Source organism: Pungitius pungitius, chromosome 19, assembly GCF_949316345.1.
Source record: "Pungitius pungitius chromosome 19, fPunPun2.1, whole genome shotgun sequence".
NCBI classification, from domain to species: Eukaryota; Metazoa; Chordata; class Actinopteri; order Perciformes; family Gasterosteidae; genus Pungitius; species Pungitius pungitius.
In genome coordinates this window covers 7,017,112-7,044,283 of record NC_084918.1, presented here as the reverse complement: position 1 = coordinate 7,044,283, position 27,172 = coordinate 7,017,112, and the positions used below count along the sequence as shown (strand labels likewise).

Here is a 27,172-nt window from a genome sequence, read left to right as displayed (position 1 = left end):
TTTATGACACAACGCATATCAAGTGTTTGTTTTCACGGTTACCTTGACAGTATTGCGTAACACCAGCCTAACGATATGGACTTCCGTGCACATGTCAGTCCCCCCCCCCCCCCCCCCCCCCCCCCCACCACACACACACACACACACACACTTGTCAACTGGGCTTCCTGTTTGTGGGCATGCACGTGCATATCTGTGCACCTAACGTGGATTTAGGCATGGCTGCATGCACACTCGCAATTGTGATTGCCTTTTAGTTTGTGCGTATGTTCGTTTTTGCCAGCCAGCTTTAGGAGCCAGATGTCAGAGGTCGTTCCACATTAGTGCCGTCGATCAATTGCAGGCCTTGCGTAACTCTCCTGCTTCTTTGTCTTTAAAGGAAGTAGATTAGAGGCCGTTTACTGAGTTGGGACCTGGAATGATTAGTTAGGCCTGTTTTAGAATGCATGCACTCACAGATGCACACAAACACGCATTCAAAACAGACATCCTGCCTGGGAGAATAGACGGTTTGTTTTAAAGAGGCTCGTTATTTCAGTTAACGCCGAATCGTCGCATATGAGATAAAGCCACAGTGTTCTTTGATGCTGGCACGTCATCCGGCTTTTATTTCCTACCTGCAGGTCAGAGTTCCTGTAAAATCCCCAAAAGCATCTTTTATTTATTTTTTTAGAAAGCCACCAAGAAAATGAAAGCCCTCCAGTATTGTATTCCCGATACAGTACAAGATTTCAAAGAGATGAGGAGTTTCATGGTAATTAAGTCCGGACCAAGGTGGTGGACTGGACTTTTGTCAAATCCAAGCCTATTCAAAAATATGATTAATCCTCTCCATCAATAGCTTAAAGGGTAGATCATATATTTGATGTCATCACAACCAATCAAACTTCCATAGGTGTTTGGAAACACAAACTTGTGTGTTAGGGCCATCCTACACTTTGCCTCCTCAAGATACTTCCAGTAATTTGGTGGTTTCCATCTGAACGATCCTCCTCTATCCACATTGGGAGAAGTTTACAATAATTAGAAATGATCTTTCCATCCAATGAGCGAGGGAGAGCGTGTGTTTCCTCCAGCGCCATCAAAGGGCCTGACAGCTCGCTATAGATGAACCGAACGAAGTGCCTGCTGATCGGACGCCATGATTACACCATACATCTCCCAAACCTTTATACTTCACAGTTCAATAACCGTTCCCACGCTGCCCTTTACACTCAGTCTGAAGGAGTTTACGCAAGAAGCTGTATTTTCTTGTTACCAAACAATGAGATTTGCCCTCTTAAAAAGTCCTCAGTATTTTCACTCGCTCCTCTCTTCCTTTCTTTACTTAACGTCTAAGTCTGGAGAATTTATTGGAGATTAACTTGTCAGAAGAGGCTTTTTCCTCGGTTAACTTTACTACATTTATCATTCATACACATAACAGATAGCATTCCACAATTTATCACTGTGGGCCCCGTCTCCCCGGCAGCAGGTGTGCGTGTGTGTGTGTGCGTGTCCCAGAACAACTTTGCACGTGCATGTTCATATCTGTGCATGCGTGTGTTTTGCGGACTCTGTGATGGGTCTGCGACCGTTGCGGGGCAGACATGCACGCGTCTGGCCGGCCCGGTGCACGCACGCTTTTCCCCACATGTTCATAACTCAGAGAGACGCACACAACTTGCTCTGGAAGCTTTCAGTCACAGACCATACGCAGCTGCTCGCACGGCCGTGCGTACAAATTTGCCGCGTAGAGCCAACAAATTGTAGCCCGTTGTAGGCTTGATCCGGTGAGCAGAAGTGAAATGTGCTCAAAGGATACACGCACGGACACACGTGCGTTTTGTGTCGTCCCATACATGTGTTGTTGCTTAGGAGGTAATAAGCTTGGAACTCCTCGGCAAACAAAAACAAGCAGTCCAACCAATAGCCCCATTATAGATGAATTGAACAGATATCAACATTGAAATGTCTTCCAACTCCTTTTTCTGTAACATGAGTTGTTATGGAAATGATACATTGATCTACAAAAGTATGTGGAATGGATTTAAGCATCATGGTTCTGGTATTTCTTTTGTTTATTCTGGGTGTAACTAATTCCACTCATCGTGGCCCACAATTCTTATTTTTTATTTTTACGTGACTTTTTTTGTCTAAGCAGTTTGGAGTGCGGTGCATTCGCACAGAGGTAGCTGGAAGCTGTTATATGACCGTGGCTAAATGCTTCTGTACCTGCTCGTGCACGTCTACCATCCGCCCTTTGACGCATGAGAGCCTTTTGAATGGCGCCCTCGCTCATTCTGTCCTTTTTGTATCGCTGCCAGTCAGAAATTTCTCTTCTCTCAGTTCTCATGTATTTTTGTTTTCCATTTATTAAGATGCCTGCAGCTGTCCTGGGAAGAAGTAGGCCAGGCAAACTCATGCACTCTCATACCCAGGCGTACACGTGCAAATACACACACACGTGCACAGAGCGAGGGCCAGTGAGAAGTAAGCAGGCATTTTCACCAAAGCCCTTGGATCTCAGGAGCAGACTGTCCCAGAGGAGCACCGTGTCATAACAGTCCTGATTGCACAGCATTTAGGAAGGCCTGCAGAGTTAACCTGCCTATGGTGAGGGGTCGCCAGTGATGTCATCATTACCCCCCCTCTGATGTCCTCCAAATCGTACACATACGCACCCTCCGTTGCCATCTCTGCATGGTGTGTGGTAATTGTCCACAAAATGGTCTGTGGTGGCAATTAGACATGCAAGATTTACTCTCAAGCTGACCTCTTCCAAAAACACAGGAACACTTTCGATGCTTAAGGTCTCTTGTTTCTTGCGCTTTGATAGATCTTTTCCTGTAGTTACTTTAGGGGTAACTCGGCTATGTCCACCTTTGCCCTCGCTTCCAGGTGCAGTACAGTGATGCGCAGAGTGGCAAGGATTTCGTGACCTATCTGACCCTCTCCCCTGTGCAGATGACTTTCCACGGCACTGGGAGCACCCTCCAAGCCAGCCATGACCAGGTATGTGTGTGTGTGTGTGTGTGTGTCTACTGTTAGGCATGTGAAGGGAGGGTGAGTCTCACACCTGTTCAAAGCTGTACTGTCAAAAATCAGACAAATATGTCCGATATTGATTAAAGTGCGTAAGCTGGTTATAGCAATGACAATCTGAAAGTTCCCAGATATTAAGGTATCAGAAACCATTTTTTTAATGGATTTCAGTCCACAATTATTGTAAAAAATTATAACAAAAACATTTTAGAACCTTAAGTGACAACACACATACAACTATGTCATTTAAAATAGCACCTATGACTCATTTTTCACAGCATTAGCACAGTAAACAACATATGACAGCCGATTGTATCAGACGGGCTGTACTCTTGTGTGTGTGTGTAGCATATGGGGCTCTGTCTTGGTCGGGGTCTCATCCTCGGCTCCGTGGCTTTAGTATTAATCATCGGGGCGTCAGAGCCACCTCTGATAATTACCACTCATTGCATTTCTCCTTCACAAACCTCTGCCGCCAGTCTCCCATGATTTTTAATCAATCAAATTAATCCGTATTCTGAAAAAGCTTGTGGCGTACCTCTCTCTCGTACTTCCCATACTCAGAAGGAGGCTCATTGTCTTGTGTTGCCCAAGCAGAAAACCAGTTGCTTACATTCTATCACCTAAACATAAGGACGCCCCTTTTATTCAACAGTCTTCAAAGCTTTAATAAAGAGCCGCCCCGGGCCCTGAATGGGACAGCTGACAGGGGGCTAGCGCCGCCGCCACGCTAGCTGAGAGCCAATCCAATATAGGCCAGGCAGGTCTGCGTCCTCGGGACCTGTTGTTGCCAGGAGCACTGGGGCATGACCGACTGTTGGAGGAGGCCTTTCTTTTACTCCTCTCAGTACAGTGAGGAGTGCGACCACAAAGGGAGCAACTGACAATAAGGGGTCGCCCCCCCGGCAGCCCCCCCGAGACCCCAACACTCGCTGAACAAAGTGGGCCCCGACGGCGTCGCACATTCGGTCGACCTCGGCGGGGACGCTGGGAGGATGCGGCGTGTTGTGGGCGTAGTAATCGGGCATGTGGGGTTACCTGCAGTTTTTATCGTGAATCAGATCCAGCAGTTGTGTCTCAGAGTTGCAAATTGATAGTTTGCCAGAGGTGTGCGGGGTTCTTGTCCCACACGTTGGTGCGGACACACAGACACGCGTGCAGCATTTGGTGGGGACCTTGGTGTTCTTATGTCGACCGGAGCAATTGATAAAGATCAACAGCCAGAGGAACCCCTGATCACACCTTTCTGCCCGTGGTGAATAAAAGTCTTGATGCGGTTTTGTTTCTTCCCGTTGTTTGGTCCACGTTGTGGCTGTAAATAGTGTTTGTCATTGAATATGCCACTCGATGTGAAATGAGGATTACAGAAAGAAAAACGGCGCACGCATGTCAGATATTGTTAGAAAGCAAAGATGTAATCTGATCAGCTTACTGTGGCAGCATTAATGACAATGGTAAGCGTGTTTACTGTCAATAATAGTTCAAAGGAGTCTTCAAATGTGGCCCAAACTTTGTTGTTTTGGTTTAAGTTCATGGGTCCCTCCCACCCCCGGATGCTCCCCCCTCTCTTACTTTGGTCCCCGGGTGAACCAGCTATTTGTATATTAATTATCTTTTGTATTGGGCATCATCCATGTTTCTGATAAGGTAACATAATAAAGTAAAGAAATGCTAAATTGGGTTGCTTTTAAAATGTACGAAATGTCTAAACTATTAAAACACTTATATACAGTAATGAGTAATTGTTTATTAGAAAGCATCGTTATTTCTTTGCAATCAAAAGATCTCCACTCATCCGGTGTGTCCCCTTATTAATGCAATTGTGGTGAAATATGTTTCAGTGTTTACGCAGTTCATCAGTTGAGCAGCTGTTTTATCTCTGTTTTGGGCTTGTTTAGTGCATCTCGTGCTTGTGTACATTTTTCACTCCGTAAACACTTGAATGACCCTACCAGTGAGTCTGGACATGATTATCCCTTTAACACGGCGTCTAAGGAAATAGTGGGTCAGCCATTAAACCTACAGTTAAAAAGTGAATTGTTCGTTAAAGTAGAAGCATTGTTCAACCTTCTGCAGAAAGCTAAACATTACTTATCGAAGACCCGAGGTCTTTATCAACAAGTGCAGAAGCGCCTGCACAGAAACACACACACAAACCGCAGTGCCATAATCCTTGGGCTTGTGTGGACATTCCTGGAGGGCCTGTATGTGTGAGAGATATACAGCTGAGTGCTCTTTCTGACCTTATGTGCCATCCATTCGGTGCCATCTGCCAAACACATGTGAGCCGCTGCGCTGGCGGAAACTGGCCCACAGCCAAAGATGTTTGTCAACATATTCTACACTCTTGACAGCTCCTGCCTTAGGTCACAGTGTTCCTAATTAATGTCTTCATCCAAAACTCTCTCAAGGCCTTAATGGCTTTTGCTCGATCGATGTCCGCCAGTCACATGGACTACTTCAAAGACGTGGCTGTGGGATTTATATTTAGACACTTTTTCTTCTCGACTGCGCTAGATGCTTTTCAGACAGGCTTATTTCTGTGTTTGTTCTGCCGAGCTGAAGTAACTCCCTGGCGCTCCCTCTGTGGCGGCAGTCGGATACCGGGGGGGGGGGGGGGGGTCGAGGCCCACTGTGCGGAGTGCAAGGTGTCGCTGGTCCAACATGAGCGGCTCGCAATCGAAGATGACAGGGTGACTGTTGTCTGCCACAATGTGTGTGTGTGTGTGTGAGTGAGAGTGCGGGGTAGCTTTGCGTGCAGTAATGTCCTCAGCTGAGCCACCACGGGTCCCAGGGGCCCAAGTCTCCCACATTTTCCGAAGTGGCTGCCGGGGTTTTCTGCAGCAGGAGCCCATTTTGGCTGATTTGATGTGACATGTATCAGGATTAAAATGTGTTTAAGACATGCTTTCATAATGAGGCCTAATTCTTTATTTTTATTTCTTTTTGTGCGTGAATTACACCAGGTTTGCTTTTCTGAATGATAGTTTTCTGCTGTTCAATTTGTGTTTTTTTTTTAATCTCGATGAGCAAAGTTCAAGTTTTGCAACAAGTTTATGAACAGACTTCTCTGAGATAGTCCTATGATTCCTCTTGTATAAAGCTCTTTCACATGGTTGGAATCATAAAACACCAATTGGTCACATGCTTGCCCTCAACATCTTATGATGCCCGATTTGTACCATGCCTCACGGTTTCACAATCCTCCCTGCTGGAACACATCACTGGGCAGCTCTGCTGAAAGGAATTGTGCGTCTGACGTTGTCTCTAGTGTGTGGATTATTTCCCGCCACCAGAGCTGGGACAAGGACACAGAGGTCAAAGGAACGGGCCCACAAGCGACTGAGTCGAGTGAGGAGTACACTTATTTAAGTGTCCCACACATTCCTGCCTCCATCCGTCCGTCTTGTTGAAAATAGAGAAATCCCGCAAAAAAAGAGTGCCAGTAGGAGAGTGCGTGGCAGAGGGGAGACAGACACAGGTGATTCATGACGTGGGGACTGCTGGGATGGTCTTCAGAGACACCCCCCCCACGGAGCTCAGGCGACCAGCAGGAGAGGGAGCGGCGCAGGGCTGGAGGTCTCACAGACCTCGTGTTTGAAGTCCTCCCTCCCGAGCGAGGCGCAAACGTTGCCCCACAGGCGGGGGCTTCCTCTCGGGAGGGGGGTCCCCGCAGGAGTGTAACCCAACCAGGCAGCTGTCTGACAGCTTCTCCTCCCTTCTTATCCGTCTCTCCCTTATGTGCCAGTGTTGTGAAGCCAAACACGGCACCTGGACGCATCCTAGATCACCGTATGGGGAGCGGGACCTAATCTGCATCGACGTGGCCTGAAATGTTTTCAATGAATACGGAGCAGACGTTTGTGACTACACCGGAGACCTTCCCTCATTGATGTTTAGACCTACCGGGGTGTGTCAACGTGTCCCTTTGTTAAATAAGGACACTGCATTAAGACAACAAGCTCAAACCCCCAGAATCATTCATCGGTGGCTGTGACCTCAAAGCCTGGAGAAAACATGGTGAATGTTGGACAATAATAGTCTCAGTAAAGTGTAATGGTCCTTAACTTGGGCCCTTAGTTCATATTTTGCTTCTGTGAGCTGAGATCCGAAAGCTACATGGCAAAAGGTCTTAAAAATACAAGTAATGTTATTATGCGATTGGCTCTAGATTTAAATTTAGCGCTCTCAGTAATTATCTAGTAATTTCATGTTGGAAGTTACAGAGAAATGTGTTGCACATCCTTCTCTTTTTCAGCTGGAGATGTATTGCAGGATGGTGATTAGATGTCATAACCTGTTGCTTTTGCTGCACATGTCTGAAGCTCACCTAACAAACCTGACCCCAGAATACAATGTTTACCAGACAAAGTGACTTGATTCTTTGTTGCAGACAACCCCTGAAAAATACCACCGTGTATAAAGAGTTTAATTCTAAAATCCTAAACATAGAAGCAAACTGCTGCCAGGGGAAAAAATCAAAGCATGTAATATTTAACTTTGACGTTAGTGCTGAGTTGAGGCTGGAGAAGGTTAGAAATGACAGTTAAGTTGCTCTCTTTGCTTCATGAAGTGAAATGGGATTATTATGAGGCCCGTGTTCTTTAATTTGCTGCCATGGCCCAGTGTTCAGGAATAAACTTAGATGTGATGAGTTCGTCATTCTTATACAATTAGCTCACATCATATCACATCATATAGAAGCGGCTGACCACCACCCACAGAGACACCTCCCCTGCTCCCCCTCAGCACCACCTTTTCAATGGCGCATGTACCTTGCTTCCCCCCCCCCCCGCTGCTCTCCTTGCCCAAACTCTGCCTGTTTCGGCCCCCCGGCGGGGGACAAAGTGAAGCCTCCCCAGAGCGATCCATCACGCCTGTCTGTCTTCTCGCATGCCCTCCTCAGGAAACACCTTTCAGACCAGGAGATTAGAGTGTGACGAGAGAGGAGAGGAGCAGTGAAAGAATGATAGAGGAGGAGCGAGAGGTGGTAAAGGATCCACAGAGGCAGCGAGGGAGAGGGGGGGGGGCACCGGAGAAGAGGAACTGTAGAGAAATTGATTGAATGGGGAAACACAAGATTGATGGGGACAGGGAATGAGAAAACGGGAGATAGATGTGACTGTTTCTTTGCGCACCAGGGTAAGCGGCGTCCACTGGGAAGAGAATAAACATGAACTTGCCCATTAGGGGACGTGTTGAGAGCTCCAAGTGGCCCCTTGGAACATCAGCATGTCTATTAAGGGCTGACATGGGGTGGAACTGAACACACACACATGCACACACTCAAACAGACATGCAGTAACACACGCACGTGCAAACACTCTTTACATAGTGCCGTGATCTTAAACTAAAAGGAGTCATAAGGTCGTTCTATTTTAGAACACTACATCATGTCCCCTCCTGCACATGCAATAGTTTACATCAATGCGGTTTCTCTGTGTTGTGTCTGAACGATCACTCCGATCACTTTACCGCAGCTTAGCAGGTCATGTCTTTGTATCGTTGTATCCTGAAGTCGTCCGATTACCTGCAGCAGTACAAGGTAAAGCCTGCAGACAATCATCAGCTGAATATAATTTATTTGTATTCTTTAGTCATGTCGGTCATGTCGGTCTTTATTTGCAATTGATTTGATTAGTTTACTTATTATATTAATTAATTAATGCTAAGAGAATTAGCATATTTTTTATTTCCAAAAGTGGCCCAAAGTCTAACGGTCTTTAATGTCAGAATATTTAATCTATTATTATACAAACTGGAGAAAATTAAGTAAATCAAGGCCAACGAGCCGCCTTTAAGCTGCAAGAACTCTGCTGTTTCCTAAAGCTTAGAGTAGCATGCTGTGTAATCTACACTCTGGGACCATATCAGTGACTTATTAAAGGAATTAACCCACTTTGAAGGATAACTCAGCAGGTTGCTCTCGTAACGACGTTTACCCACACGCTCAGCCCGAGACAATGTTTTTTTCTACTTTATAGAAGTGATGACTGGCAGTATAATTTCAATCTACATTCAACTCTATATAAATGAAATTTCCTTTCAATGCCCTATTGCATTCTGGGTCCTGTCAGACCAGGCTGATTGCGCTTAAGGCCACCAAAGGTGTTGCCTTCATTATCACCTCCATGCCAAGAGGACTAAGATGTTTTAGCTGTGGCCTTGCAACCTTCATGCTCTGTGTGTGATTTTTCACACACACAAATTTGGCACGGATAAAGGCCTCTTAACTAATCACACCTCCCTTCAGTCATCACCCCCCCCCTCCCTTCCCCCATGGGAGGCATAAGCAAGCCGGGCTGCTAATTCGCTACCTCCCGCTCCTTTGTAGCGTCTTCGGTTCATTATCTTAATGTCATTTGATACTGAGTGATAGTTTTCCTCGCTGAAAAGGTCCCCAAGATAAAGGTTGGATATTTTGTCTTTTTCCTCCGCCAATCTCCCGGGGACAGCATGCGAGATGCGTCACCTGGAAACACTTTTTGTAACACCAACGCAGACGGCAGAGGATGACATTTCCCCTCGTTTCATAATCCGCGTTATGCAAACAGTCTCCCATTGTCCTAACATGCAAAGCTGATGCAGTGGATTGCAAGGGTACGGCTCTTCTTTGAGAGGTTTTCCTGCAAAGATATAAACGTGAGCGGTAACAAATGTTTCTATTTATGAGCATTTTGGAAATACTGTTTTTCACATAGCTGATTCGGCGTTGTGTGGTAAACTGCTTTATCCCACCCGATGCCACCGCCGCTTAGCTCGCCATCGCTCGCCTGTAAAAACGCAACCCTTTTAAAAGTTGCACAATGCATCAAACATTGATTGTGCAACTCCCGTCGGTGGGCAAAGCGCCGGATTTTAAAAAGCCCTTTAACTTGATATGTGACACACGTCTCGTGGTTAACAGCTTCGAGTTATTAATCATCGCAGAGTGCTCCCAAAAGCAAAATAGTACACTGACAGTAATTGAAGTGATGCCTCGCAGGCACGAAATCGGGCACACACACATATACACACATTGCACAATGGCCGGTATTGTTGGTTGTAATCATACTCTTGTGTTGCTTCCCTGACTAATGAAATCTTATCTCTCAGATGTTGAGAGGCCATTTGTTTTTAAAAAGTTGTTTTTGCAAAGTAGTCCACAACGTGATTATGGCACGTCCTTTAGTTCGGCTTAAAGTTCCTGAATTGACGAGACCCGATGAAGAGATTTATTTGCAACCATGAGGCCTAAAAGAAGAGCCTCTCTTTCACGCTGCTCCCAAATTGGGCCCTAAATGCCCCTCGCTGTTCACCGGCAGGTAACGACGCTTCCAGCGGTGGGGGTCGGGTCGTTAATGTCCCCGCGTGGGGATCGCTGCTCTGTGGCTGCGTACTGAGTTATGGAGATGAGCGTGGCGACTGGGGAATGTTTTTCTGTCTGTCTGAGCCCCCCCCCCCCCCCCACTAACCCTCACAGCCCACACCCCTAACCCCCCCCCCCCCCCCCCCCCCCCACCAACACTACGACCACCTTCCTCTCATCTGGATGTTAACGCATTTTCAGGCCTCAAACCGCAGACAATTTGAAACACTCAAAACAACAGCCACATCGGGGGTTAACACCAGTTACAACCAAGGTGTCACACACTCCTGCTGTTTAAGTAAACAGGGTGTGTGTGTGTGTGTGTGCGTGTGTGTGCGTGCCCACCTCATAATAGTATCTTCATGTTTTTTTTCCCTGAAAATAGGGTCACAAGTGAAAGCTAGTGTTCTGTTTTACATGCAAATTACACCCGACGCTTTGCATTTAGAGAGGATAAGGGGAGATTATGCAAACAACACTGTCGCTGCTGAAGATGTTGAGAGGCAGAGAAGTCACGACAGCAGGTGAAACAAGAGATGAGGAGCATTTTCTTTTCTTTTTCTATTATTTTATCGCATGTCTCGGCTGAGCGTAATCACTCCCCTGTTGCATGTGACAACTATCACATATAGTGATGGGACAGACCATACTCTATTTTTAAATGTATGACACCATTTCAACACTTTTAAATGTTACTTTTATGTTTATTCACTTGCATTTCATGCATTCATTCATTTTAGGGATACGAAGCCGTTGAAGGTACCTACCGATGTGGGATCAATTCTGGAGTTCTACACTGATGATTGATAAAGGATTCGTGATATAATTTTATTTTCAAAATTGTACTGATTGCCTAGAAATGTCTTCTTTTTCCTTCATACTTCTCAAGAGGGTCCACATAAGTTCATGGTTTTGATTAAATGCATTCAGCGTCATTTGGATGATGTGTGTTGAAAAGACTGAAACCAAACCTGTGCTCGGCAAAGCGTTCATTTTAAATCCATATGTAACTCATCAGGCAGTGTTATGAATGCACGGATTAAAGGAAACCACAGAACGGCATTATCTCAACCATCACTTACGCATGGATAGAACACGCACCTCAATTCACCACCGAGGGAGGGAAATTATATTTTGATTGCCCTTCCACAGTTGCTTTGTTAACGGAACATGTGCAACATGACGTTCGCATGTACCCCTTTGCGCACACATTGCGTTGGCGGGACGGCGTCATGACCTTTTCCAATATGGTGTGATTCATTGTCGGCGCTTTCAAGTAAGAGCTCTCTAATGCAGCATAGTTACTAAATAAACATTTGTTTCAGAGGCCCCGGCTTTCCTCCGGGAGACTTCCTCTATTCCTAATTTCCCTCAAACGGAACACATTCTCCTTGCCGACGCTCTGATCTGCTGTCCGTCCGTCTTTGCCCCCCCCCCCCCACATCTCCCATGTGCCCGGTGAGTAAACGTGGGACCGTGTGAGCCTTCGGGAGGACTTTGAAATGAGACATGGGCTGGGACATCAGAGGACTCTGCCACTCTGGATGAAGCCCCCTTGATTTATAAGAGAGCAGCGATGGGGGGGGGTGGTTGTTTCCAGAGGCTCACAAGGCCACGAGGTCCTCCATTAGTCCCCTGACCTCTGTTTCATGGGACCAGCCACTGCATAAGAGGAGAGGGAGGAGAATAATGGATGGATGGTGGACCTTGGGAGGGAGACGGGGGGGGGGGGGGGGGGGGCTCTTCTTTTTTCTAACAACAGAAAGTCTGCTCTTTACATTTCCACTGCAGAGAAAGGCAGCAGAAATGAGAAACCCCGGCTCGGTCATTTGTCAGTGGCCTGCGGTGTCCTGACTTAAACGTCTGCTCCCTTGCAGCTGAACCCCCCCACCCCTTCGGCCCGGGGCCCGTCTGCGCTCCTCCCTGCGTCTATTTACGACTCTGCTCTGCGGTTTTTACTGTCCGCGATCTAATTAGCTGAGTCTTAATCACACGTGTTAAGGCGCACCGCCTTCCCCGGTGTTTACTGTCTGTTTGCCACGCTGTTAAAATGTGTGAGGTGGCTCGTAAAAACTTGCCCACGGAGGGTTTAGAGTAGCCGCTCTCCTTTTTGTGGAGAGTCCTGGTAATGGTAGCCTCTGTGCAGGAAACTGCATGTGCATTCTGAGTGTGTCTTTGCCACGTCTTTGAAATAAAGTGGACGCTCGGAGCGAACCCACACCATTGTGGAAGCAGTTTAATGAGAGCAAATCTGTCTTCTTTCGTTTGTATTTTTTATGACATTGTGGAGAAATGTAATGTTCTGCGTTTTATTATCTCGCTCAGATATTGTTCTAGATCACTTGTTTGATTTCCTTCCTGTCCAACAATCACATGTGCTTTTATTATGAGATATTCTTGCTTATCGCGTCAACCGATTTGTGTTCAAAGGCTGATCCCAGAATATGAAAATTCCTTGTGATCCGTTCCTGTTGTGTTTTCTAACACTTTGTGACAGGCCAGCCTGGCTTTTAACTAACTCAGTATTGGCATTATGCTAACATTTTAGAAAGACATATGTTTCCAGTGTGCATTACGTTATGTTTTTCCCCATGGTGTTCCATCTTTGCCTAGTTAGTGTGGCCCCTGGACCTTTTCATCAGAGAACCAGCCTGGTTGGAGGAGCCTCGCTTAGTCTCTTGATGTAAGCATGCTGGAATTTATTGTTTTCAGTAAACAAGCCTTATACATAATCTGTCTTCATATGACACACGGCCAGTTGCCATGGGAACATAGTAGGGTTTTCATAACACTTTGAGGGCTCTCTTGGGTGTAGTGGGTCTTACTTTAACCCCTCCAACACTCAGACTTGAGGACCCACGCAGTACTTTTGGGATTTAGGTACAAGACAAAATGTCGATCCATATCTTATAGGTCCGGCGAGCATGCTGGGTAATGAGAAACAGTCACAGGCCTTGTGGGGATCCATAGCAAATTATAAAACACAGCAAAAGGTTTTACTGGCGTGTCCCTTGTGTGGATGGGGTGATTAAATGTCAACGCTGAGAGGAGCTCAGGGAGCTACAAGGAGGAAGAGACGAGAGGAAAAAGGTGTAAAACGCTGTCTGACTGCGGGTCCTCTCTTGTTACTGCAGTGCATGTCCAGCAGCCATACTCTCTCTCATACACACTGCCGTGTCTGACAGGGACGTATAAAGGGCTCTTGATGGAGAGTTTGGGATTATTGCATGCAGCTGGTGGCTGTCACAGTAAGACACTTAGCCCCTCACCCTTTAATTTAACCCTTTCATATACCTCATCCCCATGTTCCTCGTTTTTGCCTCTGCACACCTGTAAGTCTCCCCTGTAAATCTATGTCTGTCTGAAGAGGTCAGTGCACTCTCAACAAAGTGTTTATGGCACCACTATGCAGCGTATGAACACCCCCCCCCCCCCCCCCCCTACCTTTCCGCTGTAGGAACCTTTAGGAGGCTCTATATCCAGGCAACATGTTGCAGAAGCCGCTTCGTTCCGAGCATTTCTCACACTGAGGTTCTGAGCTCGAGACGGCCAGCAGCTGTTGTCAGGGTCAGGGCTCTGGAGGCTTCACAAACCACTCTAATGTGTATAGTTGCTGGAGCATTTTAGTTTTGGTCACTTACCCTGAAGAATCATCGGAGCCCTTTGACATCCAGGCTGACGTGCTCAATAGTGATTATTACGGCCCGCTGCTCTATCTTTATCAAGTGTATTATCTATGCAAGTGGAGGTTTATGGGAGATTTAAGACTTTGGATCTTAGCTCTTGCAGACAGACATGGTGGATGCCTCTGGTTGTTCAGCAACATTATCATCCCCACCCAACCTCTGCCTTGTACCACTGCCACCTTTAAATCTGCTGGGCACTTCATCAGCAAGCAAACGTTATGCGTTTGTCACTTTGAATTCAGAACAGCTCAAAATTGGCCCGGAAAGGAGCAGTTAAAAGGATCATGTGGTTGATCTTTGACACCGGGAGAAAAGGGGGAAAGAAAAAGGAGATTAGGAGAAAGAAGTGCTGGAAAGAGAAAAATGGGACGCCCCTCGGGACCGATGACTATCTCTCCGCTGATAAGAGAGCGAGTGCCTGAAGGGTTGGCTTTTCTTCCCACAGCTTTTTGTGCCTCCCCTCAAGCCAATTGTTCGGGATTATAGAAGCTTCTCCCTTGCGGCGAGACTCTCCGCAGGTGGAGGTCAGGTGATGTAACGCCGCCCCGGAGTCCCTGGGGAAAGTTCATGGAAGCAGGCGTTCACCATAGAGAACAGCCGGAGGGATGTTTCCCCAAATTCTCCCACAGTAAACTTTGCTGATGAACGTCCAGCAGAACGTTTGATCGTATTTCCGACCACCCCTGTTTGGCAAGCGTCTTCAATCCCCTCCACGACTTGCAGACGCAATCATTTCAACGAGGCAACTACATTTCTTTTGACGTCATCTCAGGCAAAGAGTAAATGTGAATGAAATAGTTGTGGTCGGTGACGACTCCCAAAAGGCACGGCGCACGCAGCCTCTCATCATTCAGGTTGCGTCCGCGTCTGTTGCTCAGCGTTCATGTTAGTGAGTCACTGGCTTGAGGCGGTTATCTCTTCTTATCCAATAGCTTTGCACGCAGTGGTCCCATTAGCAATGCATTCTTCAGATCCCGCGGCTCATCTCATATTCAGTCACTGATTCATCAGTGACCTTGAAATTAACAAGTGTGAGGATGGATGAACGTGGACTCGGCTGCGTGTTTTGCTGTCGGAGGCAGAATCCTTTTAAAAGAAAAAAGGAATTCGGAGGTGGAAAAAATGTCATCGTACTTTCTGTCCCATGATCTAATATTGTGTAATTTCACCGCTGTCCATTCATTCTCGACCGAGATTAATTCACTGTTTACACAGGTCAGTCAAACGATAAAGCTCCCCGGTGCAAGTCTTTAAAAGGAAGATCAAATCTGTTTGTTTGTACAATCCAGATATTGTTTTAATGGTGAGTAATAAGAATGTTTAGTGGCTTACAAGGATTGTTAAAGGGTTTTATTATGATTGTGTCTCTTAATACATATCGATCACAAAAGATTGTGATGTATGTTTTTAAAAGTATTTGAGGCAAATTATTGTGAACCAATTATGTTACGAACAAATAAAAACTGTTTACATTCCAGTTATAGGTACTAAATACTGTTACCAGCTGAACTTGCTCACTTTTCATAGCTTTGATCCTATAATAAATAAGCCTACCCTATAACAGTCACGCGATGTTATAACACGAAGAAGCACCGAGCCCCAACAGTCTCACCGTGGCATACGAGCCCCGTGTTATCATAGAGGCCGTCTCCGGCCGCGTCTGCTTTTCCTCCTCCGAGCTCTGCTGACAAGGCGGCGGTGTGGTATGCCGAGGTGCTTCTGCTCCTCGCCCTTTGCCCATGTGTTTTGTATTACGCCCTAGGAGGTGGCATGCTCGGCGATGGGGAGGGGATAAAGCAGGCCTCTCCGGCCCAAATGACGCATGACATGGCGCTGCGCCCCGGGCCCTTATTTATGGCTTCCCATGTCAGCGCAGGCTCGCTCCCCTGGGGAGCCCTGCAGCCGTTTACCCGCTAGCTTCGCTCGGGGCGGCCTGCAGGGCTCATCTCAGGCCTGAACACACACACACACACACACACCATCCACTGTAGGAATTCCGATCGCCGTAATGATGCGGCCTGCACACATGACTGAGAAGTATGCAGAAATCAAATAGGTTTCACAGAGAGGTTTATTTAGCTGTGCTAACGCTCATAGTCGCTGCGCTGATTTCACACGGAGCGGAGCCTCAGAAGAGTTAACGCGATGGCCGCAGCTAGTCCGCCCCGGGCCGGCACACACTGCCTCTTTTATCCGTGCCTCTGATGTGGGAGAGGATGTGAAATCTGGAGAGAGGGTGAGGACGAGATTCGGGGAGAGGATCTGAATACATTTCCTCTGTGGTCACTCAAGAATCCATGTACATATCACACCGCATTACCAAATAAGCCGCATGCACACACAGGTGTTCTCCACGAGCTATGCGGGAATATTCCAGTGATCCCTGTCCAGAGTTTTGATGTGGCTGGGAGAGAAAATAAAAGGAATTTAGAAGAAACGAAAGCCAAAGGACGGGAAGAAGTTCGAGGGTAGTTGATGGGGGAAGAAAGAGGAGAGAAGGAAAGTCTGCAATAGATAACGTTTAAAAGATCAGAGGAAGATATGACGTGACAACCGGGTTAACGCAGGACAAAAAGACGTCTGAGGTGTTCTCCTCCCTGGGTCTCATGTTTCTTTCTGCTTTGGGGAGTGAGCGCAGAAAGAGGGAGCACTGTCAAGGTTTTTATGTGGCCTTTTGAAAACTGAACAAGCCCTCTCCAGAACAATATATCAGCTTCAGAACTTCTCTGACAACAGGCCACTCATTTTTCCAACTTCCCAGGTTTCCGACTGTAAAACACCCCGTTTGAAATCCACTCGGGTCATTGTTTAGTCTAGCGGGAGCCCCTTAGATCATCTTCATCAGCAGCCGCTCTGCGTCCCCTTCATGTTGCAAGTCCTCCCTCGCCCCGAAGCGACTCCATGTTGATCTGACTCTATTATTATTATTATTATTATTATTAAAGCCTGGTATTTGCAACAGGTCTTTCGACATTGACGTTAAAAAATCCACTTCAGCTTCAGTATTTGTGAAACAATTGTGTGGTTTGTGTTTCCCTGCTACTTCGGTCGAGGTTTTGCTCCGTATTTACATGCCGACAGGCATCTATTTTAGTGCACAGGTGGTGTCCAGCCCTGCAAAACCCGGACACAAGGAAAATGTGTCCGAGGAAGGAACCGAACATTGCCCCTCTCTTGCGTCCTGCTGCCTCAGCTAATGCGGACCAAACACGGGACCTGCTGATGCACTGAGCCTGGTCTGGAGATTAGAGCAGAGTCCAGCCGGTCCACACAGGGCCACAGAAAGCCCTGTGAGTCTAGATCCGCTATAGGTACTGCTGAGATTGGGTCATTGGGTTAAACCTTAAGCTGGTGTCTGTGCTTTCATCTGACCTCCGGCGGAGCAGAGGCGGGGTTTCGATCTGATAAAACGGAGAGAACTTTTAAAGTAGGCTAACTTTTCTCTTTCTTCTACTTCTCTGAAGATTGGGAGTGGGAGGAGAGAAGGAGGTGAAGGTATGTGAGAGTGAATGATGTGCTGTTGGTCTTTACCTCATTAGGACCTCCCTGGTGTCTTTGATGGCCGGAGGGAGAAGTGATGGAGATCGAAAAGCCAAGGCCTCCTTTCCCTCATCTCTCAGCTTCCTTTCCCACCAAACATTTCATTTTTCAGCTTCTTTTCGGGCATTAACCTCTCCTGTCTTTTTTATTTTTTTTTACACCTCCTCGGCCTGCCACCGGTTCCCCATCATGTCTTCATTAGTGCCCCAGAACCCAGTAGTCCAGCAGCAAGAGCTGACACAGGGGTCTGATTTGTCAGGCCCCTGTGTCACCCGGCGATCCGTCAGATCCATCAGGCCGGTGCCAGGGACTCCTCTGGGATCGGGCCTTTGTTTGGCTAAGCCGCTGACGGAGGCGAAGCCGCTGTCGGGGGGGCGGGGGGGGGAACCATTAAGAGCGCAGCGGGCCCCCGAAAAATGAGCTGCCCTTGTCAATCCACATCAGGGGCGCGGCCACGGTCGCAGACATCCTCCTCGGACGTCACCCCCCTGTCGACCGCTGTCTGTCCGGGCCTTTGAACTCGGGAAGGCGGGACGGACGGGTGGTGTGAGGTGGCCGCGGGGCGCATCGGGCCGGCTCCCCGTCGCTGCCTGACGGAGAGCGCTGGGTCGTTATCTAACGTTGTGTTGAGGAATGAATGAAGGAGTGATGAGGGGTGGCTTCAGTGGGCCTGTTGTCATGGCTACTGGCGATGAATATTGATCCGTGAGACCCAGTTTGAATGACGAGAAATGGTGTTGCGGCAAAAGGTGTCTTTTTATTCAACTTTGCTGTTTGAGCCCCTCCCCCCTCCCCCCTCCACCCTGCTGTGCCAATGCAGTGGTTTCATTGAAGTGAATGAGACCCTGTTTTGTTTGGTCTTTGGCGCAGTGCTAATGCCCGTCTGAAGCTCCCTCTGTCATCCATGAGATTATGATAATTACTTGTCGGATGGCTTTTTTTTACTCCACGAATACCTTCCAGGAGGGACCGTTTGAAGACGGGTCTCGGTAGCTTTTTGAGCGTGGCCATTGTGAATCGACATAAGAGGAAACTCCATTCCTCTCCCATTTGTGAATGACTGCATCCTCTCTGTACTACTCAGCAACCTCTCTCTCTCTCTCTCTCTCTCTTTGTGCCGTGACAGAGATGGAACACCTCCACCTTGCGTAACTCGGGCCTCAGACTAAACACACTCCTCTGGCGTTGATGCGCCAGGGTAGCGGCTGCCTCTTAACGATGGCCAACTTATCTCATTAGAAAAATAATGATTTCACTGGCTGCCACCTCCGCAGATAGCCCCGGTATTTGTCTTAGCATGTGTCCTTCACTGAGCTGCCGGGTCCAGGGATTGGCCCTCATGCCTGCCTGTCGTATATCAGCAGCGCTGCCACCGCCAGGCCTCTGATTTATGGCTGTTTGTCTCCAGTCAGCCACACACACACACACACACACACACGTACGTAACGCCACCCCCAACACCCCTCCAACAGATGGGCTCTAGCTATTTACTCAGGGAGAGAAAGATCCCAAACCGAAATAAATACAACAAACAAAAGGTAATTGTGGAGAAGTTGGTTGTGATGACAACTTATTGTTGACCAGCGCAAGAGGAGATTGATCCTTCCCTGTTGTTTATCAGGTGTGACCCGACCGTGTGTCCTGGATTAATCGGGCCGCGTTAGGTTTCCCTTCTTATCTTAATTGCTTTTTCCGCTTCAGACAGTCCTGGTCAGTGCGAGAGTGCATTTTTTTGTATGCATACTAACTAATCTATGGCGAGTCCCCATATGATTTATGTTTATTAACAGATGAAATTGTGGAAACATTCCTTCGGCTGTCATGTCCTACAGGGTTTTTTTTCGCCTTAAATCTCTGCAAGTATATTCACGCTCTAAATCTCGCTGGCTGTCAGATCTTCACAGAGAAAAAAAAAACACATTGGACCATAAATTGTCTGTTGCAGACATGGTGGGGCTCCAGTTGATTTCTGAGTCTCTGGAGAAAAGCCTTCAGTATCAATTTTTCAAACCAGTCCTACCATATTGTTGCACATTTTTCAGTACCAGTGAGCATTCAACTTTTTTTTTTCTTCAATTTGATGGATTTAAACCAGATTTTGACCCTTGCACCTGTCAGTCCTAAATTATGATTCCTGGTTTATGTTACTCATAATCTGAAGTCAAACACTTAGAAAATGATTCTGGATGTGAGCAGACAGGTGATGGACTGAAACATGCTCCTCTACGCATCACATTCCAGAGACGCGTTGGTACGCTGTGCGGCAGGATTTATATTTTCTCAGGATTAAAGCATGATAAGTGGACCTGAGTGCTAATTAACTTGAATACAGACAGTTATTCACATGGAGACGTCTCCGTCCGGGAGAGTCTCAGAAAAATGTCTACGATTCGGATACTGGGGAGAATTTAATTGGGTATATTACTGGTAAGAATGAATCCCCAATTGAGGTTGGTGGGCTCCTTAATGAGGTTAACTCCGCCAGTCGTCACATCTCACTCAGAGCCTCGGACGCCTTATCTTGCCCCTGATTAACTAGTGATAGAGTGTAAGGGATCCAGGCTAGGTCTTATACCAGATGCAGAATATTAGTGGTGCTTTTAGAGGTGATGTAATGTTTTTTTATGGAGAGGGGGGGTTTAAACCAGAAATTTTTCTATTCTAACCGTATAGTTCACTTAATGTTAAGTATAAAGTCTTATATTCCAATTATTTAATATGTTTAGGAATTTTTGTTGGAGAATTCTACAGACTGTGTTGTAGTTTATATAAATATGCACCCAAATATATTACCCATTTTAAAACATGCAAACAAAGTGCAGATCAATCGTTTTCCTGCACATGAATCAGCTGCTGCACAACGTCACGTTTTTATGATTTGAAAAATGCTCCAATAGTCAATTATCTACCATTGGAAACCACTGACACTCACATCGCCAAAACCCTTGAAGCATGCATTTGAAACCGCTGGGTGATGCTCCGAAGGGACAATGAAATCAATGTTAGACGGCACAATAACACAATCAGAAATGCATTGCTTGGTGTAGAGATCTGCAGCAGCGTCAGTTCTGTACTCCCCGCCTGCGCCAACGCTACGGGACGGAGGGAAAAGGGAAGGAGGGCATCCACATCTGGAGCCAATCTTCGGCATGGAGGATCGGTGTCGGCATCGAATCTGCAAGCTGGTTAAGATCTCTTGAACATCGCTTCTCTGGAAGTGGTCCGCAAGTGGTTTCTGCTCGCCAGATGAATTGGAAGGGGTTTCGGGGTGGGGCGACAGGTTTAGCTCAGTGGACGTCCCCACTGGCGTGGATCAGCACTCTGAAGTTGGCGAGTCCGTCAGATTTCTCTGCAACACCTCTGCCTCTCAGGTTTCCTTTGTTATTTTGTTTATCTCCCAGTCATGTGTGTCAGTCTGCGCCGCGCCCCTCCGCTCCCACACGTGTTGCGTATGTTATGATAGCAGGCTGGACCCTCCTCGCATCACCAGCAGCTCCTCTCGCTGGCACGGGCAGGCGGGCGATGAGCAGGAAGGAAATGACCTCATGGCGTTTCTGATGAGGGTGAGGGAGGGGGGGGGGGGACTCCAGGGATTTCTGCGAGTAGCGGAAATTCATGGAAATATATATATATATATATATATATATATATATATATATATATATATATATATATATAATGGACATAGTTTTTGAATCAAAGGCATACGATTGCTATACCTGGCTAGTTGTGATAATGAACTAAAGCTGCCACAAATGGTGAATTTAAAGCCGTTTTGCTTTAAATGGTGTGGGTTTGCAAACGTCTCATCTGGCTCCCCGAAAGCGTTCCGTCTCAACCACAAATTGATCGTCGTTGAAGTCATTAAACAATTAGTACTTCAAATTTCACACACACTCTTGTTTATCTGTGCTTAATTAGTGTGCGTTTCGGGCTACGCGGCTCTGTGTGTTGGTCCCTTTCATGATACGTAGGTATTTCAGACCTGCTGCTATTTGTTTAGCTGTGGTCCCAGAGAATACAGATGTCACTCAGACAGACTTAGGAAAATGCAGAGAGGCCCGAAACATAAAGTGGAAATGTTAACCCAATAACGCTAGATAAACAGTCAGCGGAAAGGAGCCAAAAACAACAGAGAACGAAGGGAAAGTGTCCTGCTGGCATCGGGTTTCCCAGAGTAAGTGTTATTTGAAAAGCAGCTGAAGGGTGACACTCACTCTCCTCCCACCCAATCTCCCTCCCTTCCTCCCTCCCTCAATCAACCATCTGTTGTTCCCTCTCTTCTCAGGCTGCTCTAAGTGCCTTGAAACAGCTGTCGGAGCAGGGACTGGACCCGGTGGACGGCCCCATCAAGGTACGGTAGGAGTTGCATCGCGCTAAACGCAGACAGACGCTCAATCGGCCGATCGGGGCGGACAGATCCCGGTCTAGTGAGGAGCCAGACGTGCCTGCCTGCGCCCGCACGCGATTTAATTTTTTTTATCTGCCAATCCGGCTTTTTTGCAATTCCTCAGCGCTGCGGGCTGCTCAATCATTGGCTACACACACACACACACACACACACAATGTCTATCATGTCTAAGGCTTAGTGATGGCAGAAAAGATGGCCTTCACTCCACAATGAGCAAGGGAGGGGAGGAAGGAGCATAGGAGAAAATCTCAAGTATTTTCATAGTAGGTGTGCCCTGGAAAAAAAAAAAGTGCAATAGAGCAGTGGAGTTCTTTTTATTTCTTTTTGCAGCCTTGAGTCGCCTTTTAGAAAGCAAGAGAAAGCAAGGACAACTTCAGCGTTAAACCACCTTCATTTATGTCATCAGAAGGGAAAATATGGCAGCAATTACACTTTACCCTCCCTAAAACTCATTTAGTCTCCTTTGTTGTTGACACATTTATGTTTGCCAGGCTTCACATGACTGCAGTTCTCAACATGAAAACACACCCATATCCTCCAAATCAGCTGCTTTTCTTTTCTCTAGACCCCCACACAACAGTATTTTGTGTTAATAACCAGAGAACAGGAGAAAGTCGGTGTGAAACAGACTGAGGTCAAGGACTTCTGAAGTGTCGAGAGTAACGGCGGCGGCACTTTTTCTTTTCTTTTTTTCGCCAGAATCCCTTTGAAGTCATACGTTGACTGAATCAGATCCTGGGATCTTTGGGAGGAACATCGAGAACAAATTGCTGACCGCATGAGCGATTATTAACCGCTTTGCAGGATCTGCCCTAACCCGGTTCTGTTTGTGTTTTCAGACCAGTGAACCATGTGGGAGGGAGGACGGACATTAAACAGACTAACTCAGGCACCACCACTCAGGTCTGCAAGGATTCAAAGGCTGTCGTCTAGGAGCTGCCCCCCCCCCCCCCCCCCCCCAAAAAAAACCGCCCTCCTTTCGGCATACACCTACCCGACAGAACCCCACCCTCCCTCCACCCCAAAGTCCCACAGCCGACGGTGTTCCCGCTACCCCCCCCTCCCACCCCACGATCGCCACTGTATCCTGCAAAACCTGTAAACATGCAATAGGGTGGATGTGCACCGAGGAAGGACCGACTAAAACACCATCACCTGAGTCTATGTGAAGACAACGCTATATTAACACCTTTATTGATGATTTCAGTCAAAATTTAGAGGACAAACTAAATATAAGAGATGAAACACAAACTAATGAGATAAATGCATGGTACTGTATGAGATTAAGGGAAGTTCAAAGTGATGCACTGCGTAGACAATATTCCCTTTGGATGAATGTCTTTTGGTATGGTTAAAAACAAATATGTACATCATGCCATTGAAACCCAAAAGAAACATTTTAGGGGAGAAACCAACTCGCGTACAGTAGCTTATTCTTTTTTCGGGGGTAATATGTTTCTGTTTTTTTTTATATTTTTATTTTACTAATCTAACAATGCTTGAGTACTGTATTTAAAATTAACCAATGCCAGTGCTGTGAAAGTTGTAGTTGTTGTCTTCATATATAGTCACCCAGCTTACCTTGTATGCTGACATAAAAAAAAAGAAGAGTTCATCTATCTATATGGATGTGTATGACTTGCAAGAGTGTCATATTCCCGAGAAATAACACAAGTTTTTTTTCATCTGAACAAAAAGGACAAAACTGGTGTTGGCAGTAATCAGAAGTGTTTGACTCCCCCGGGGAGGGGGGGGGGGGGGGGGGCAGGCGGGGGGGGGACGAGGTCAGACTAACCTTTCCTTCCTGAAAAGGTCTCACTGTCCCGCCTAACTGGCGTAGCATCACTGGAGCAGCAACTGAGCAAAAGCGAAGGGGGCCGCCGCACTTTTTATCTAGAAACAGGGGCCAGTGGTTTGTATTTTGCTCAGAACGTCTGCTGCCAACCCGCCACAGTTTCTACGGGCGGGATTTTGTGTCAGTGGATTATCCCCCCCCCCCCCTCCTTCCCTCTCCCCCCCTCCACCCTCCACAGTTTTGTCGATCACATCTACACCCATTGTGTGTGTTGTATTGACCCGCCAAGGCATCAACTGGGTGCTTTTAATGCCTGCATTCTGTCTGTGCGTCCTTTTGAGCGGAGAGAGAGAGTCTCCGTGCGATCCGGCTCGCAGACTCTCTTCCCCGAAGCCCACTTTGTTCACTGACATTGAGGACGTGTCTTCTTCTTCGCTGTGAGTACAATGTGTATTAAGGCTGTTGCTGTTACTGAAATGCAGTAAAAACACCTCAGTTCATGTGGAGAAAAAAAAGTGGTTCTTTGTGTCTCATTTTGTTCTTTTCAATTAGCATTTATGTGTCAGCTGGAAGCGAAATGACATTCAACAGCAAATACTGGTGATCAATCGACAGCCAGATTATAAAAAATCAATTAATTAAAAAACAATTATGATCAAATCTAAAACTCTAAAAACTAAAACATACTTACTAAATCTTTCTGGTACCTTGAACCACATCCAACAGTCTGCCGCTGTGGATACAAATGTATTTGTCATCAAGGTTTATTCGGTAGTCTTCACATTACTAAACTTTGGTCCCTTGATGTTATTGAAAGCTCTGGAGAAGGAGAGCTCGAGTCAAGGTCACATTGTACCCCAAGAGAGAGAATACGCTCTCAATGCCAAGGCAGTTTGGAAAAGGTTGGACCTTCCAACAAGCCTCTCGAGGTTTTGATCCTTAGATTTTACTAAAGTGAGAGAATCCAACAAACATTAAGAACTTCAGGATTTTCTCGGAGAATAAGACCTCATAAATAACATTTATCGTTTACGTCTTAAATGTCTATGCTACTGCATTCATTACTCATAATGGCTAATAATATTTAACAAGCACATAACAACAAATTGGGTAGTTTTCGTCCCAAAAAATAGTGCACCATTACGTTTTAATGTGTGTTATTCCAACTCTCTTCATAAGGGTATCCTGTATCGAATGCCAACGCCTATTGTTTGAGTATATAAATCATCCAATGACTCTCCAAGCACGTTTATCTGCAACCCAACTCGCTGTGGTCACTCCTCTCCTCAGCCGAGAGACGTTTACCTACCTTCAACAAATCCTGTGGAAAGAACAAACTTTTTCACTTTTTCTACATTGTCTGTGACCCTCAGCCCCCCCCAACCCCCCCTCCCTCTCTCACCACCCCTCCACACCCTATCATTCCTACAGACATGTCCGCTCTTTTAAATGTTTTGTCAAAAAGCTGAACAGCATTTGTACATTTTGCACATCCTGCAGACTATTTTGAAGTGTTGAGGGTAATGGGCATTTTTGAAAATATTGAATATTCCTGCATCAAATCCTTGTGCAGCTCTTTTCCGAATAAGCTGCTGGTTTGCCAGTAAGACGTGCCGACACGCGGCCCAGACTATCGGACGACTTGGTGAGGACAAAGGCCCGTTTCATGTTGCCGCGTACAAATGAATTAACTGCCACTCCTGTAGTGCCGCGACAACCTGTTCATTTACACTGCAGACAAACGTCGTCTTGTAGTCGATGAAGGACCAACCCTGTTTTGCGGCTTTCCAAATAGATCCATGAAGCTTGAACCTTCTGAAACCCCCCCCCCCCCATTAAGCGAGATGAGCGAGCCAGCGGGACGGGACGGCGGCCTAATTCAGCCTCGCTGACTGATGGCCTGCGAGCCGCCGGGAAGCGCCGAGGCCGCTCACGGCGCATTAGAGGCGCGTCTCTATTCCAGAAGCCTGTTCAGGTAGCGGATCGCTGGACCCCAGATGAATTGCCTTGCTTTCACCAGCCAATAAATGGGAGGTGAGCCCCCGGCGCCCAAAATAGAACAAAATCAATGGCGGCTGTGGAGCTCGTCCGTGCCATGCGGAGGCAAAAGCCTGAGTCATCGATTTTTCTTTTTTCCCCATGTGAGTGATGCGCCATCGACCCCCTTGAAGTCTTCTAAATTAGAGCCGTATTAACAGCAGGATAAAAGAGTGCAGAGAATCGTATAGGTGTTGATTTAATGTCCAAGGAATGACTCAAGCCAAAAAAAAAAAAAAAAAGTCCTTTTCTCGGATGAGTCGAAGGAGCTTGAGGGCCGCTTCGCCCAAAGAGGCCGCTGTGAGCCACGTGGCGTCTCCACAGTAGCGGGAAGCGGCTGCACTTGGTGCTGATGGCTCCGGTGCACGCGGAGGGGTTGGAACTGTCAGTGCAGCTCTCCCTCACGTTAGAACGGATCCGCCACGGAGCAACTTCATCCAGCGGCCCCGAGGCCCCGGCGTCCCTGCGCTCCCCTCGCAGCGAGGCCATTTGTTTCCATGGAAAGAGGAGCTGATAAGATGGGTGGAGGGTCACTCGCCCTCCCAGACTCCCAGTTTTGGAAGTTTTTTTTTCCAATCCGTTAGTTCCTCATTTGCTCTTGTGGTTTTGGTGAGTCACAAACATTTTGCTGTGTGGTCAGAGCTTCACCAAGTCTCACCAGCTCAAGTTTATTAACACGATCACGTGAATTGGCATTTGCAATCTATAAGCTCTGGGTTATCAATGTTTGAGTAATCTCTAATGCCATATAGAATTCATCTGACTCTGATTTAAAAAGTCATCTGAGATGGGACTCACAAAGCTTTGGAGACTTGGCTGTTTGTCTGATAAAAATATACAAAGTTCAAGCATTCCGGCCTGGGCTCGTGACTTTTTTTTTTTTTTTTCTTCTCTCAAGTATTTATTCGCCACCAATTTTCCCTTTCTTTTGTAGATCTTAAAGGATACTAAGTACAAATCAATCAGGAATAAATGCTCCTCTATGGAGTGAGAACCCCTTCTGAAATGCGTTAAAAAAAAAGATGAGACCTTAAAGGCGACAACAGCAGCGTACAAGCACCTCAAATCCAGCTCAATGTGATGCTGACACAAATTTAGGACATTTTGCTTTCATCTTGCTTTTATTCAGGGAAGTAAACATGCGTTACGTTTCATAACCGCTCCGGTGGAAATTCTAGGAGTTAAATTGTGGTTCCCAGAAGGGCAGACCTTGGTGTTAACACACGCACGCTAGATCCAAGAACGTTTGATACCCGTGGTCTAAGGAGCGTTTACAGAATGATCTGAAGCTCTCAAAAAGCAATTTTTTTTTTCCCTGACGTAGCCCTGTG

The 27,172-nt window shown here is 46.7% G+C and overlaps 1 protein-coding gene across 2 annotated transcripts in view; it reads left to right on the top strand.

The window, feature by feature from the left end:
- stau2 (staufen double-stranded RNA binding protein 2) overlaps nt 1-23,751 on the top strand; it is a 65,969-nt gene extending 42,218 nt beyond the window's left edge. The window contains exons 14-16 of one of the 2 annotated variants that reach the window (XM_037455667.2): nt 2,881-2,994; nt 21,887-21,952; nt 22,849-23,751. In XM_037455667.2, the coding sequence (XP_037311564.2) occupies nt 2,881-2,994; nt 21,887-21,952; nt 22,849-22,884 (216 nt within the window). In that variant the 3' untranslated portion in view covers nt 22,885-23,751. The remainder of the gene's footprint in view (nt 1-2,880; nt 2,995-21,886; nt 21,953-22,848) is intronic. The other variant, XM_037455668.2, reaches the window with a different exon arrangement.
- The last annotated feature ends 3,421 nt before the right edge of the window (nt 23,752-27,172 follow it).